The sequence below is a fragment of the Colletes latitarsis genome, chromosome 9 (assembly GCF_051014445.1).
Source record: "Colletes latitarsis isolate SP2378_abdomen chromosome 9, iyColLati1, whole genome shotgun sequence".
Lineage (NCBI taxonomy): Eukaryota > Metazoa > Arthropoda > Insecta > Hymenoptera > Colletidae > Colletes > Colletes latitarsis.
The window spans coordinates 12,991,591-13,008,321 of record NC_135142.1 but is presented as its reverse complement, the minus strand read 5'-3'; the positions used below and the strand labels follow the sequence as shown (position 1 = coordinate 13,008,321).

Below are 16,731 nucleotides of genomic sequence, written 5' to 3'. Positions count from 1 at the left end.
TGAAACAAAGGTTCGACCAAATTTAATACGTGCGTAAACGTATCGCAAACACACGCTCGTCAGCTGTTCGCCTCGCTCTCCTAGCGACTATCGGTGCGCTTGGAGGGGGAGATCAGCTGCCGTTTAGCGTAGTTAAGTGGACTGTATTTATTTATTGCTCACTGATAGTTATTATTTAAACTATCAACGAAACTTTTGCCCTAAACAGAGGAGAATTCACTCGTATCTGTCGGGGGCGGTTTCGCCACGGACGGGTTACCAAATGGAGGTCGTAAGGCTCCAAGTGGGTGGATCCCGTGAGCACGCTCACCGTACGGGTTGACGTATGAACGTCGCGCAAGGAGATTTCCGGTGACATTTTCGACTTGTACACCGACGGGTTTTTGGAGAGGGTTCGCAGTGGTCGTTGCACGGAGAGCACTCCACGAGGCGGTATCGATCTAACGGTAGGACCTTTGGGAGGCTCCGAAGCTGTGTAGCTTTAAAGGGATTCTGGGTGTGTGCACCCTGAGTCCCTTACGTCGCGGTTGCGGCAACGACTGCAACGTACAATCTTTTCCTGGCGTCGGCGCTCGCGTCACGCGCAGCGTGCTTTTACGACCACCTTTTCGTCGCAGGTAGATTGTTCTTAGAAATCTCGAATCGCAGCAACAATGAGAACTCTTTTTTCCAAGTCCAAATCAATTCTTTGCAGTGAAGCTTTAGCTTTCACTGCGGAGCGCGTACTTAAGGAACGAGGTCGGCTGGGATCCGCTCCCGTTGGCAGTCGGCTCGTGAATCATTTTAAGTTACGTCGAGGATCGACAAGCAAAGGCTCGGTCGCGCATTGTCGTCGCGACGTGGCGCTGCCGAATCCAACTGTCGATCTCTTTTCAATATACAGGGTGTTCGGCCACCCCTGGGAAAAATTTACATGAGCGATTCTAGAGGCCAAAATAAGACGAAAATCAAGAATACCAATTAGTTGATGGAGGCTTCGTTACAAAGTTATTAACGTTTAAAGTTCCGCCTGTAGAATGGCAACCTGCGTACAGCTGCGTTCGCGCGGAAGGTTGCGGGAGGCCAGTGCTAGTGGTTCTCACGCAGCATGAAAAATTCTACTTACCGACGCTATCGACAGCCTTAGATTTTTGTCCATTTAGGGAAATGCGAACACCTTACGTTGAATAAGATTCAACCTGTCTTATGAAAATCCAGAAGGGCATATCAAAACTCGCCCGACGAGATTTTCACAGAGAAAGGGTGAATGTCACTTCCGATACCATAACGTTGTGCACAAAAATCACCCACACGCGATCATACACGCCCCACAATCGTCCACAATGTCCGTAAGTATCCACAAATAATCCTTTCAGGCACTAACCACTATGCAATTAAATAAACACGCACCGCAATTACGGTATTCGTGAGTGACTATGTGTACGTGCACCACGATTCTTCAGAATTACTTACGAATAGAATTGTTATTAATTTTTCAAATACACTTTAATTTAAAAATATAAAAAGGAATTTAATAAGTATTCGCTGATTGTTTATATCACTGTATTTCTTACATGCTCGATAATACATAACTGAATGAAATATCTCTAAAATGTGTCGCGTGAACTGTCTTGACTGATTCTTTTTTACGACTAACTAGCTGGCCAAACACGTGCCGATGTTGCCCTTTGTCTCCACTGAGCGTAGAGTGCATGTGTTTGTGTGATGTGTGTGTGTGAGAGAGAGAGATAAGCGAGACGAGTGACGTAGAATCGGGGTCCTTTTCGGCATTTGTTTCTCAGAACCTCGTCGATCGATGGCACAGTCAGCTGCTAGTATTGTTACATTCTTCGACGTGAACGCAAATCGATGGGAAAATTTCATTTATCCTACGATTCCTTTTTACATTTTTAAATTGTAGTGTATTTGAAAAATTAAGAACGTTTCTATTCGTAAGTAACTCGGAACAATCGTGATACAGGTACACATAGTCACTCACGAATACCGTAATCGCGGTGCGTGTTTATTTAATTGCATAGTGGTTAGTGCCTGAAAGGATTATTTGTGGATACTTACGGACATTGTGGACGATTGTGGGGCGTGTATGATCGCGTGTGGGTGATTTTTGTGCACAACGTTATGATATCGGAAGTGACATTCACCCTTTCTCTGTGAAAATCTCGTCGGGCGAGTTTTGATATGCCCTTCTGGATTTTCATAAGACAGGTTGAATCTTATTCAACGTAAGGTGTTCGCATTTCCCTAAATGGACAAAAATCTAAGGCTGTCGATAGCGTCGGTAAGTAGAATTTTTCATGCTGCGTGAGAACCACTAGCACTGGCCTGCCGCAACCTTCCGCGCGAACGCAGCTGTACGCAGGTTGCCATTCTACAGGCGGAACTTTAAACGTTAATAACTTTGTAACGAAGCCTCCATCAACTAATTGGTATTCTTGATTTTCGTCTTATTTTGGCCTCTAGAATCGCTCATGTAAATTTTTCCCAGGGGTGGCCGAACACCCTGTATATTACGGTTCTCTCTCTCGACGCTGACGTCACGATACCGTTTGAACCGGTGTTTGAAACGAATCTTCGTGTGAGGTCTGCGTACAAAAACACGTAAACGGCCGCGGTTTTAAATTGTCCGTACGTCGAACGAACTCGACGCACGCTTAACCTTCCGAAGTATCACGTACACAAACGGATACGGGAATCGTGGCCGAGATTTATTTTCCCGGACGAATGCGATTTTTAAATAGTTTTAACATATTTAAACACACACCTAGGATTTGGAATCGAAAAATCTGAAAAAATTCTCAAACACGTATCTCAATAATCACAATGCGCCAGATTTTTTTCATAATTTTCATACTCGATTAAATAGGGGAAATAGGCACAAATTCGCTAATCCGGATTTTCCCTATAACTACCCTTCCGAATCAGATAGAGGGTTGAAATATGGCATAGAATGTTTTTTTCTGATGCTGTATCGATAGATCTATCGTATGTCAAATTTGGTTCAAGGGCATATTTGACCCCCTTATTCAGCTATACCCTTTCTACTACTTTTGGCATTTCTATAATACATTTAATCTTACTCGAACAAAGGCTAAACAAACACTAGAGAATTTGTTCAATACTGTCATGTATAAGCATGACTTATGTGTAATGTTTATATGTATATCTAATTTTTTAATAATGTATTAACCAGTTGTTCACTTACATTTATCTTCTTGTAATTAATAGATTTATTGCTTACATTCAAGTTGAGTTTGTGTGCAGTCTAAATATTAAGGTAAATCTGCAGTTTAATGACTTTGCCCTAAATGTGCTTACTTTTTCCAGTTTTTAACGAAAGGCTATATTTTAGCAGTAAAAAGAGGTATAGATGGGAGAGTTTGAGAGAGTAATGCGGTTTTGCATTTTTTTTTTACAAAAAAGGTTAAAAATTTTAAGAAATTCTAGTATCCATGTAACGATCTCAATCATTTTTGAGTATGTTATAGAGGATGAGATTGGGAACAACTTTTATCTGAATAATAGTTGCCGTTCAGCCTCAGTTTTCAAGATATTTCCGAAAATTGTTCGTGCTACCATATTCACTCCACTTGCACGTATGCCACCGATCGTCTTCTGTTCGCATCGGGTTGACTGATATGCAAGCGTATATAACGGGTGAACAAAAAGATTTAATTTAACCAGTTTTAATAATATACATTGTTTTTTGTTAACGCGAGGAAATCGTCATAGACACCGGTGGGGTCCTTCCGGAGGGAGATTGTTTCATGGTTCAATAATATGCTGACAGGTATCCCGATTCCCACGGTCACGGAACTGCCTTTGATGCTCGGGCCCTTGCCTCGAGTATTTGCAGCCCCCAGCCATCGACGTGGAAGGAGGCGAAGGTCGCCTAGCCCTTAGGTAAAACCCGCGTCAAATATCCCATGTCTCATTCTACTCACACACACATTCACACACGCAACACAATCATACCGGTGTTTGGTCCACGGGAGCTTTCGCTCCAACCTGCGAGATGCCATGCGAGGATGCGGCCACCAGCCTTCTCAGGGTGATGATCTCATCCCTGGATCCCATCCTAGTGGCTGCCCCTATCAGCCATCTAGGGACGTGCCACATAGGGGTTCACCTCACCTTTTTTTTTTTTTTTTTTTTTTTTTTTTTTTGCGTGGGGAAATCCTCATGGACACCCCGAGGCCCTTGAGTAGGGAAGGGCCTCGGGGTAGTGCCGGACTCCTACCGGCTAAAACCCCACGGTGACCGTCCTCGGGCGCTGCGGCGAGGGACCGGGAACTCTAGTGAGACATCACAGAGTCCCCCGCCTTGCCTTGCCTGTCGAAGCTCATCCCGGGGGGAACGACCACGTGTCCCTCCCCCCTGATATCTCCGCCACAGACGCCAGGTCACCCGACGCCCGCGGCCCGTCCATCCCCCGGCCATCGACGTGGTGGCCGGAGGTGAAAGTTGACGGGCCACCCACCTCTTTAGGAGCTATTGGAGGGTGCCAGGAGGCGAAGGTCGCCTCGTCCTGGCCCCTCTCCGAGCCCTCCCTCTTCGAGCGGGATGCGCGGCCTGCTCGCGCGCCCGCTCGGCAGCCTCCTTCTGTGACATAACTACCTGACAGAAGGAGGCCACCACTTGCCATGTCCTCTCGCTGGCCACCATCTTGCCAACTACTGTGGCCAGCGAGAGGTTCCTCCCAACTTCCTGTTGCAGGCTGCCAGCGTGTGCTGCGCCGTGTCCTGAGGGTCCCCACAGTGGTGGCACACCGCCGTCGCCTCCTTCCCGATTCGACACAGGTACTCACCAAAGCAACCATGCCCGGTGAGCACCTGTGTCATCCTGTAGGGCAGCCTACCCGGTTTGTCCTGCCACTCTTGCCAATGTGGCAGGACTGCACCAACGGACCGTTGTGCGGCTCCACCAGCCTGAATTAGTTGGTGGAACCACACAAACAAAACGGTCCGTTGGGCATGGCGCCTCGTCGCTTCGACCGCTTGCCTCCTCTCCTCTGGCGGCCTCCCAGCCTCCTGAAGCTCCCTGGAATGCCGGAAAACCAATTGGTTTCTCCAGGCTAGGAGCTCCAAGGGCGGGAGACACGCCAGGGTAGTCGCCGCCTCGTGGGGGATGGTGCGATACCCTCTTACCACCCGGATTGCCAGCCGACGGTTGACGCGGCGCAGCATCTCCGTGCTGCGCCGGCTGGCATCCAGTTGCGGTGCCCAAATTGGGGCCCCGTAGAGGGCAATTGAACGCACCACCTCCACATAGAGGCGGCGGACTCCAGCATCAGGCTCCCCGATATTCGGAAGAAGGCGGCCTAATGCGGCAGCCGCCTTCTCCACACGGGGGGAGGGTTCACCTCACCTGCCACCTGGCCAACCAAACGAGTGCGTGGATTAGGAAATCGCCCTGCTACTTCTCTAACCTTTGAAATGGGGGTCACTTCCGTCGCGATACAGCAGGTCGTTAATTAAAACTGTTTAAAGATTGAGTTAATCCGATTTATTTAAACCTGAAATAATTCGTTCGTCGTTTTGTTTTCGGTATACGCGACCGACCAGAATATTCTAGGTCATTTGACGCGGTCGTGAGGCTGACTTTCTAACGTCTCGCTGCAACCAGCGGTCGTTGGAAGTCCAGTCCCAGCTAGTGTCTACGTCCCACTCAATACTGATCTTTCCACAGACTGCTGCATTTGACGCGGTCGCGTGAGGCTGATTTTCTTCACGTGACGCTTGAGTTACGTGGTCGTGTAAAAATATCTGTCGCACGGACTGCTGCATTTGACGCGGTCGTGCGACAGTTGAATTGTCCGCACGGTTTTGTATATCACCCCTAGGGTGGCCTCTGGCCGATACCCTATGTGGGCTTGTCGTTTCTCGTGTCGGAGCTAGGAAAATCCGGAATTCCTAGCTTACGTCCTGCTCGAGCAACGCTCATTGACCGCCATTGAGTACGTACCCCTTTTTTTTTTGTACGTGGGCAAATCCTCATGGACACTCTCAGGCCCAACCGAAGAGCGGGCCGGCGGGTAGTGCCGGACTCTTACCGGCTAAAACCCCACGGTGACCATCCTCAGACGCCTGGCGAGGGACCGGGAACTCTAGTGAGACATCACAGAGTCCCCCGCTGCGCTGTGCCTTTTCAGGCCCCTCTTGGTGGGAGGCACTCCTCCCACCGCATTCCCACTCAACCGCAGGCGCCTGGTCATCAGCGCCTACGGCCCCGTGACATAGGACTAAGCCGCCGGCCGGGTGGCCACGTTGGTCGCAGGACTTATCCGCAGCCAACTGGCCAATCTACAGCCTTAGGTAAAACCCGCGGCAAATGTCCCATGCCCTGGTCCACTCACACACACATTCACACACGCGAAGCATTCATACCGGTGTTTGGTCCGCGGGAGCTTTCGCTCCGACCTCCGGGATGCTATGCGGGGATTCGGCCACTAGCCTTCTCAGGTTGGTGACCTCTTCCCCGCATCCCATCCCAGCGGCTGCCCCTATCCGCCACCTGGGGACGCACCACGTAGGGGTTCACCTCCCCTGCCGCCTGGACAACCAAACGGGTGCGTGGCAAAGAGGTGCGTGGAAGGACATCCACCTTGGCGGAGATCCATCTCACTCGAACCTTTCCGGCCGCCACGATCTTGCGGACGGCCGTTAAGGGACACCGAATCCAGACGGTGCCCAAAGTCGTGGGGGTGCGGCGGATATCTCCAACCTGCACTCCCTCCTTCGAGCACCCACCAGTGGCCGCCGTAGCCATACGAACCTCCGCTGGGGTGGTGGTATCGTCAAGGCCGCTCACCCTCAGCTCGGATTATTTAACCGAGCGGGCTACTCTGACCAACATGTCGGCCAGAGCCTCCCTTATTTTTACGCCCAAGGCGTCCGCCTTAGTCTTCCCTTCGGGCACGGAGATTTCAAACAGAAGATCCATGGCTACTGCCCGCTTGGTCCGTACCTCGGCGATGCCATGGTCGGCGAGCTTAACCTTTTGCATGCGGACTGTTTTCCGCCGATGCGCTTCGGAAAGACTGCGTGCGTTTAGGGCTGGCGATCGGTGTGGACGGAGTACTTTTCGCTCGCGTCAGCTTTGTTAATAAACTGTTCAAGGCGCAACTAATAAGGTATTATTGTAATTCTTTTGCACCAGATTAAGTAATGAAAGAACGTTATTTTCAAACATCAATTATCTATTAGAAATAGTAAAATTTACAATATAAATTTACTTGAAAATAGGAAATAAAAAACCAAACGCCAAAAAAAATATAACAAAAATTAATAGTTTATTTGTGTATGATAGATTTCAAAACAATCATCAATGCATACGCCAACGTCGCATTTTCTGCATTGATATCGCGTGTCACTCCTTCTTTTATGTTTTGCATAAACAACGCATTTCCTTCTTGCTGGTTGTACTTTACCTGCTTCATTCAAACATTTTGATAAAAAATGTTTCCCGGTTAACCGAAACGATGAGTCTTCGGATTTTCTTTTTCTTCCTCCTGCTGGGTTTCTATCTTGTGGACATTTTCATAAAATATCTGTTATAAGAGCTAAATGGAATTCGTGAAACTTCTGGCTTGATCCAGTAGAATTTGTATATAGAATATACGCATTGTAAATGGTTAAATCGAAATAAATAGAAGAAAAACTTTTTTTACCATTTTGTAGTTTTCATTGTGGAATTAAGAGTGCTTAAAATCATGTCCACTTTGTTGATAGCATCCATGTTAAAATTATAATCCTGAACGTAGGATCGTTAGCCCTGTACGGTAGTCTTTCTTCTTTGTTTACACCAACATAGCTGCGTGTACAGAAGACAACTTCCAAATGTCCTTCTTGTCACGTCATTTCATTGCCAATAAGTTGATTGTTGACCGGTGGCAAATTTCTCCTCTCTTGAGGTTTTCTTCCATACGGGGCATTCCAACTCTGTTTTTGCGAACAGTCCCAAATGCGTTGGTTTTATGTTTGTGCAGTAAAGTTTATAAGCGTGGACTTGTATACCAATTATCAGTGATTAATGTATGGCCCTTTCCTAGATGTGGTTGAAGAAGTGTCATTACAACACTTCCAGAAATCCCAATAGCTATGTTATTTTGATTAATATCTATTCTTTTTTCGACATAAATTATGAAGTGCAATATGTAATTAGTTTTATAGTCACATAGGAGAAATGTTTTGATGCCGAATCTACTTCTCTTGGAAAGTATAAACTGTTCAAAATTGTATTTCTCTTTGTATAGTAAAAGACTTTCAATGCACAGATTTTCGTATGTAGAAAATGATTGTGAAAACGATATCCTCAGTTTATCTAAAGCTGATCGTATTTTTGTCGAGGCGGAAGTCTAGGCGGACTTGGAGACCGGTTTACCGCGCCTTAGAGCATCCGCCCAGATTCCATGGCATGTGTTGTCCGCTCGGGGATGTGACAACAAGGGAACAGGAACAGGAGCAGGAGAGGGATACGACGACGGTATCGTGCCCTTATGAACCGCTGCCGCCGGGCGTTGCATAGCCTGCCGCCTAATAAGTTGAGGGTCGGAGGAGAGGGTTGCCGACTCCAGCCACTTTTTCTCCAGCGCTCTCTTTCTTTGGGCCTTCTTCTTTTGCAACTTGGTCAGGCCGGTCGACCCCACTTGCTGCTGGGGTGGCCCCCTAACCACCGTCACCTGTAACCTTTCACTAGGCGCAGGTGCTCAACCCATTTTGGCCGTGAGAAGGTGACGGCCTGGCGTCCGAGAGAGGAGAGCAGCTCCTCCCTTATCGCCCGGAACCGCACCTTCATCACGGTCTCTTTACCAGAGCCTCAACATTCCATGTAGAGAGAGAGAAGTCTGTTCTCCCTTATTTCTCCCCTGGGCCGTCCCCGCCGCCCTCCTTAACCGTTTTGTTTGCCGGTATAAAGGCAAAATTAGAGGCGAGGTCGATGGTATGCTCGGTAGGGTGACTGGAGGCACGCTTCTTCTTGGACGTAGAGGGGATGGCGGTGGTAGAGGTATTCTTTTGCTCTTGACCTTTGGCTCTCTCCAGCTCCTGTTGCACTTTCTCCAGCTCGTCCTTTAACTGCTGGACCTCTGCGGCCATCTTCTTATTCTGTGCCAGAAGCTCCATAACCCGCCATAGGTTCCAGTCAGTTGATGAGTGAGCTATTCTTCCACGTTAAACATACGGTTTCATGGAATCACCGAAGTTTGCTCATATTACTCCCACAGAGGTCAAATATCAACATCACTCACCAACTCCAGAGATTACCTCAACCTGTTGAGTATTACCCCGAACATACACAACAATCATCGGGGTCGTTACACGGATACTATAGTTTCTTAAAATTTAAGTCTTTTTGTAAAAAAAATGCAAAACCGCATTACTTTTTTAACCACCCTCTATCTATATTTCTTTTTAATGTTAAAATATAGCCCTTCGGAAAAAACTAGAAAAAAATAAACACATTTAGGGCAAAGTCACTAAACTGCAGAATTACCAATATTAATTTTTATTGTTAATTAAAGAATCTGTATACTTTGAGGATAAATAGTAAATAAATGATAATAATTTAAAATATGTAAATAATTAATATTTATTATTATCATCTGTCCACTTACTTTTGTCATAGTCAAGAGTGCGATTTTGTTTTCTTCGTATTCCGTATTTTTGTCATAATTGTTTACTAAAGGTTTTGAAAGATCTATGTTTATACAGGGTGTTTTGTTTAAGTGAATACAGCAAGATATCTCGGAAGGAGTTATAGTTATTAAAAAAATGTTCTTATAAAAGTTGTTTAGTCGAACGGGCTATATCATGTGGTACTAATTGTTTTTTTGTGGTTGGAGTAGTGGGGGAGATCTGAAGGTCAATCTAATTTTCTTAAATAGAATGTTATATTTTTTTCTTCAGAAAGTAATAGCAGGTATTGAGACAAATCCAAAAAGGTGCTATATGATATTATTTTGAGTTCAATAAAAGAAAATCGTTATCTCATGTTTATGTTTCGCATCGGTTGGCGGCCGACAGTCAGCAGCCGCTACTGAGCAGCGTTGGTTGCGTTCCTATTGTTGTGCCCTTCAGGGTTTAACGAATTGTGTGGGAGGTTGTGGATTCGGGAGTGGTTGAAGAATTAGTATCCATCGGATTTCGAGCTGGTGGCAGAAAGGAACTTCACTCGTACAGACAGTATGTGTTGTTTATTCGTAACTCTAATTGTCAATTCTCTTTGGTCTGTCTTTACATGGCCTTTTATGCCCCTCCCTTCGGGAATCGGTCATCGGCCTGTTAGAATTAAATTTTTAAATGATCTGTATTTCGCTAAGGTTCTGGGGTAAGTGCCGTGGGGTTCATCACAGTCCTCTTACCAAAAGGCAAAGCCTTCCCCACTCCGTGGCCAGATCCTTCTAGAAAACCCTTATCATTTTCCACGTGCCGTGCAACACCATAACTTCGGTTCATCGGCCACGCGCACGGTACCTTCGATGGTCGGCGATCGGGCTCTCTATCGCCGACCAATAAACAAAACATCCGCGACTCTTAGAATTCGTCGCGTCTCGAGTGTCGACTACCTCGGCTCCAAGTCTGATCACAGACTTATAGTTCCGGTATCGATACCTACGATACTCTTGGGAATCCAGTCAAAGCCCCAAATGCATTGACCCCGACGCGTGTCACCACTTGAAAAAGGAATTGACGCTAACAGGCCTAATTCCCAACCGAGAATGTTGCGCTTTCGGCCGTGATTGGCACATATTGTTGATTCGCGAATTACTTAGTCAGCGTCCCAAATGAGAAAGTCGTGCTTCCGGCTGCGGTTAGCACATATTGTTGATTCGCGGATTCCTTTCGTTGAGCGGCAGGCAATGACCCTTAGTCAAGTTATCACTAGGACATCGCAAGTACCACTCAAGGCACAACAGTATCAAGTTACTGCAATTATGATATTATAAATTGAAATCCATCTATATCAATACATATGTATCTATCAAAACAGAGTACTTTCTTTATTACATGTGGGCCTTTAGATTTCGGAAGTAATTTTTTATTTATGCCCGCGGTAATATCGTCATTGCGTATCATTGCATAGTCGCCTTCCTTGTACGTGGAAGCCACCTCTCGTTTTTCATCGTAGTTACTTTTGTTTTACACTTTGAGTTTCCCCTTGATACACGAAGGTCGAGATTTCGATCTTCGTCCTTTCGTAATTCTAGCATGAGACGGATATTGTCGTTCACTTCGCCTAATTGCTTTGCGCCAAACAATAATTTGCTTGATGTGTTTCCAATAGATCGACAAATTGTATTGTTTAAAGAAAATTCTATCTTGTCAAGTACTTGATCCCATTTACTCGGACATTCAACAATTTTTGCTAACATCAGTGTTATGGTCCTATTAAAGCGTTCTATTTGTCCGTTGGCCCGGGGGGTACCCACGGCAATCAACACGTGATCGATAGATTTTCCTTTCGTGAATTCGATGAATTGAGACGATGTAAAGCAAGTACCACGCTAATTAATCTTTTTGGTTTACTGTAAGTTCTAAAATAATTCTTTAAGTGTTTGTAAGATAACGTTTACAAAATATAATAATCGCTTTATTCGGTTGCTGCGCTCTGCACGATGCGTCGCAGCTAATCGCTCGAAAAGAAGTGCCTCGCCCAAGTCGCCATGCAGCCCTCTTGACGAAGGCCTTTCAAGGGCCTTCGGGGGTGGTTTATGGCGGGGCCTGGCGTTCGTCGCTGGGGTCCGCTTGCCTGCGCGACGTCTTGCCCGTTGTTATGCCTCATGTGTACCGGGTAGTGTCGGAATTTCCAACATGTTTCAATACTTCCTCGATAGTTGTTGATTTGCATGGATACAATCGTAGGAATTTAGTAAAGCCGCCAACAACACAAAATATATGCTTATATCCCTGACTTTTTTGCTCGAGAGGTCCATAACGGTCCATGTGTACAGTTTGGAACGGAATGTTTCCTTTTGGGATGCAATTCAAAAACCCTTCACACCTACCACTGCTTGGAGAAAATTCAACGCATTTCAAGCAGTTCGAGATTTATCGTTTAATTTTATCCCTTATCTGCGGAAACCAATACACCCTGCTGATACTCTCGACAGCCTTTTCTGTACCCACATGACCGATGTCATCATGACATGTACGGATTATATTATTTTCCATGCATGACAGTAGGTAAAACAATAAATCGCGATTTTTAAATTTCCGATATACAAGACCATTACGAAATTTAATATTTATCTTCCGTAGTCTCTAATTTTTGACGAATTTCGCGGATTTCTGGATCTTGATCCCGTTTTATCGCCAAAATTTGTTCAAATATATTCCCTTCTAGAATCAAAACACCGTGACAACGACTAAGCGCGTTCACGTGGGATAATTTTTTACCGGAACGATATTCAATCTCGTAATCGTATTACTCTTAATACATTGCTCATCTCGATATACGGGGATTAATATTCTGTTTGCTCAATGTTAAACGAAGGCTGTCGCAGTCTGTAATAATTTTAAAATGCATCCCCCATAAATATATGTGAAATCGCTTGATTGCATAAATTACGGCTAAACATTCGAGTTCAAAGCTGTGATACTTTGACTCGGTGACGGTGGTTCTTTTACTGAAATATGATACCGGTCGGCGCGTTCTGTTGGGTTGCTTTTGTGTCAATATTGCGCCGAAGCCGCTCGCGCTGGCATCACAATGTAATTCCGTTTCTAACGTCGGTGAATATTCGGCTAACACTGGTCGATACGACAAAATATTCTTCGAACGCTTCCAATGTTTCGCGATCCAGATTAAACGGAATATTTTTTTTTAGTAAGTCATACAATGGTTTGGCTATGCCTGAAAAATTTGGGATAAATCTTCTGAAGTAGCTAGCAAGTCCAACGAAACTATGTACTTCTTTCGTATTCCGCGGTAATGGATACTTTAATATTGCTTCTACGTTACCAATATTAGGTTGAATACCGTCTTTATTTATTTGATAGCCTAAATATGTGGTTTCCTCATCCAACCATCGGCATTTATCTAATCGAAATTCCAATTTATGTTGGCGTGACAATTCAAATACCCGATGAAGTATCTCTAGGTGCTCTGCAATATTCTCGGTGGCGATTAGTATATCGTCGAGATATATAAGAAGTTTGTTATCCCTAATTAATTTTGAAAAAATGCTAGTAATATAGCGATGGAATGTGCACGGCGCGTTTGTTAGGCCAAAAGGCATTTTCACGTACTCAAATTGTCCGAATGATGTAACAAACGATGTATATTTTATCAAAGATTCGGCCATTTTAACATGATGGAAACTGTTACGTAAATCAATACAACTGAAATATTTTTTATCCCGTAGTCGATCGAGATGATCATCTATTCGTAGTGCCGGAAAATTTTATTAAGTTCGCGATAATCGACGCATAAACGTATATCTCCATTTCTTTTGCGTACCAGTACGATGGGGCTTGCGTTAGGTGAATTACTCGGACGAATTATTTTCTCTTTTAACAATTGATCGATAACAATTTTCAATTTTTCTTTATCACTAAAAGCAAGTTTACGGGGTCAGAACGAAATTGGTTGCTCGTGTTTTAGCGCAATCGTCATTTCAACATCGCACTCGTCAATAGGCTTTAGACTATTACCAGCTGCATATGTGTTTTCGTACATCCTTACGAACTCTTCCTTTACTTCGGGTTCCAAATTCGGATTGATATTTAATGTTTCTGTCACGCTAGCCCTCGTAACAACGCAATCAATTTGTAATATATGTGTATCGAAAGATTCAGTTTCTCTCGTTTCGCCGTTTCTTATTGTGTCCGTAAAATCATCATTAAACGAAACTTTAATGTGCGGCGATGATACGAAATCCCTTCCTAGTAGTGCGTCGCACTGCATTGCCGTATCCAATACAATTTCAAAAACAATATTTACCGGTATTCCGTTGACCGTGCAATTACATTCAAACGTTTTGAGTATGTTCAATTTTGACCCGTTTATACCCTGATATGTGTTGTCATTGTTCAAGACAGATTCGATGTGTTGTACTCCCGCACTTGAAGCATGCAACCCCTTTGGCGCCTCGGCTGCGGACAATCCTTTGACAGATGACCCAGGTTACTGCAATTGTAGCATCGGGGTGACTGATTCGCATCTCGCACAACACGTCGCGCTGAGTCCGCTGATTTCGACGATAGACTTCCTCTTCCTTCCGGCCGGGAACTCGAGAAAAGTTTCTCCCTTTTCTCCTGTTTGTAGCCAGAATGGAGCGATAATTTCTTGAATGCTTCAAGCATGTCTGCCTTGGTTTTAAAGCGTTGCATGCGAGTTTGATCGCGCATACGTTCATCGGGCACCCTGTCGATCGCAAATTCAATGAGTTCTTCATCGCTGATGGCAATTTGATTTACCAGTATCACCTTGTCGTGAAGGTAATCACTAAAAGTCTCATTAGGCTGCCACGTTCTCTTCTCGAACTCTTTCCTTAGCGTTACTTGAAAGACTCTTTCATCGAACATCTCCTCTATTGCATCGTACAGAGTTGGGAGCGGTAAGCGAACATGTTCGGCGCGTGAATGGAACCACGACAATGCCTTTCCTTTGAGCCGCATCGTCAACAGCACCTTCATCGTATTTTCGTCTAAACAGTACGTATCCCGCAGAAGCTCAGCCTGCATTTTCCATTTTTTAAACTCACCGGTTCCTTCGTTAAACTCGCACAATAAATCAGCGATCGCCCGAACACTCATCTGGGGAATAACGTTGGCTGTGACTGGATGAATCGGACACCAAACTTCTCTCCCTCTGTATCAACTGTACCTCCCTCTGCAATAAATCACGTTCGTGTCTCATCAGTTTGTATTCTCTTTGCATCAACGATCCGGAATGCACTTTAAAATTTCCATGCGTGTCTCCACCTTTGGCAACGGAATCGGAATTTTCCATAGCATCACCGATCGACGCGTCCTGCCTCAATACCATCGGCACCGCTGACCATGCTTCCGGCGATTCCATATGTTTCAATATTTCTTTCAACTGCGGTACTTTAAGACAATGAAGTTTTTCCTCCGCTGACGGCACCGATAAATTTTGCGAATTCGACATCCCACTGACGAGAGTTATAAATGATGGCCACAATTACAATTACAATCACAATCACAATCGCAATTCAATAATACGCAGGCAAACGATTCACAGATCTATAATTCAATTCGAAATTCACACTGCAGGTATCAATCCCACTTCTGAGATTGTAGGGGCTAAAGGGGTTTCAAATAAAATCAAATGCGTGTCACCACGACCATCGTTTGATTCTGACTGCTCGACTGATTGTCGAACGACAAGGATCGTCTTTCTTTTATTTCCTTAATGTATGCCGCCGCGTGGCAACGCGGCGCGTTAGTTATACATTGTATGCATTTCCTACACCACAAAAAAATAATTAGTACCACATGATGTAGCCCGTTCTACCAAACAGCTTTTATAAGAACATTTTTTTAATGACTACTACTCCTTTCTGGTGTACTCACTTAAACAAGACACCTTGTATATACAGCAGTTTTGTATTATTTAGACCTATAGAATATATTGACAAAGTTTGGTCATTAAAACCTGTATAAACAAAAAAGAATAAATAGTATGACGAACAGAAACACTGGCAATGTTTACATTTGAATATTTGTCTGGATAATACGGCATTTTTATTAAATATGTACAAAGAAACAGTTTGTGCGTTACAAGATTGTCATGTCTACATCCACATTGTTGCTTTCTTGCAGAATTTCTGAAACTGAAGATGCAACAGTTTTGACTTTGGTGAATACGGCTGCAGCAGAATTACAAAGTTTAGTAGAACCAACATTCAATTCGGAATACTCGAATGTAAAATTATTTACAAAGAATTCATCGTTATTAACAAAACCCACACATATCGGACAGAAAACGGAGAAAGAAGATCAAGAAATTTCACCTAGCACACAAACTCCATCAACATCGATTATTGATGAAATTGGTCTAGAATCTAACAAAACGAATATTTCGGACGAAGAACTATTACTATTATCAGATGCAGATGACGACGAAAAATCCGAAGTAGTAGTAGTGAGGGCTGAAAAAGGTTCTATTATTACTGATGGATTTGAGTTCGAGCTCGAAGACGAGGTTGTTAAAGTTCTTCCTGATGAAATAGCAAAAGTGGATGATGTAGTTACAACGGCTCCAGTTCTGAGCGATAGTGAAGCCAGTGCTCGATTAATGGGACATACTATGGACGAAACTGCTACAGTTGTTCTTGGTGAAGACGTTGTGTCGGTAGTACCTCCGGATCCACACGAAGATATACCATCTTTCAACGAATGGACTCAAAAAAGATTGGAAGAAGCTGAAAAGAAAAAAAGTGAGTATTTTCATATTCACTGATGCATTATTAAGGAGGGATTCTCGCGTAACTGCTCTAAAAGTATCTCATATTTATGAATTTTCTTTTTAAACTATTATCAATATTTAATTGTACTTTTTAAAGAAAATAAGGAGATATTTTGTAACTATAGAATACATCTTTTTTATGTAGATTTTTTTTATTATTTATTAACTAATGTAGCATCTTACTAACTTCTTCGATGATGTCACCCCTGTTGGCGTATTGTGTAGAATCTGCCAGTCATTTGATTGTAAAATGAAAAGTATAAGAAGGATTCGGGAAAAGATCAAAATAATTTGTTGGAATAA

At 44.2% G+C, this 16,731-nt stretch overlaps 1 protein-coding gene across 8 annotated transcripts in view; it reads left to right on the top strand.

Moving 5' to 3' along the window:
- LOC143345876 (SUN domain-containing ossification factor) overlaps positions 1-16,731 on the top strand; it is a 177,956-nt gene that overhangs the window by 108,374 nt on the left and 52,851 nt on the right. For all 8 annotated transcript variants that reach the window (XR_013080334.1, XM_076773433.1, XM_076773435.1 and 5 more), the window contains one exon: positions 15,783-16,399. Coding sequence is in view for 7 of the 8 variants with exons in the window: in XM_076773433.1 (XP_076629548.1) it covers positions 15,783-16,399 (617 nt within the window). In the remaining variant the exon portion in view is untranslated. The remainder of the gene's footprint in view (positions 1-15,782; positions 16,400-16,731) is intronic.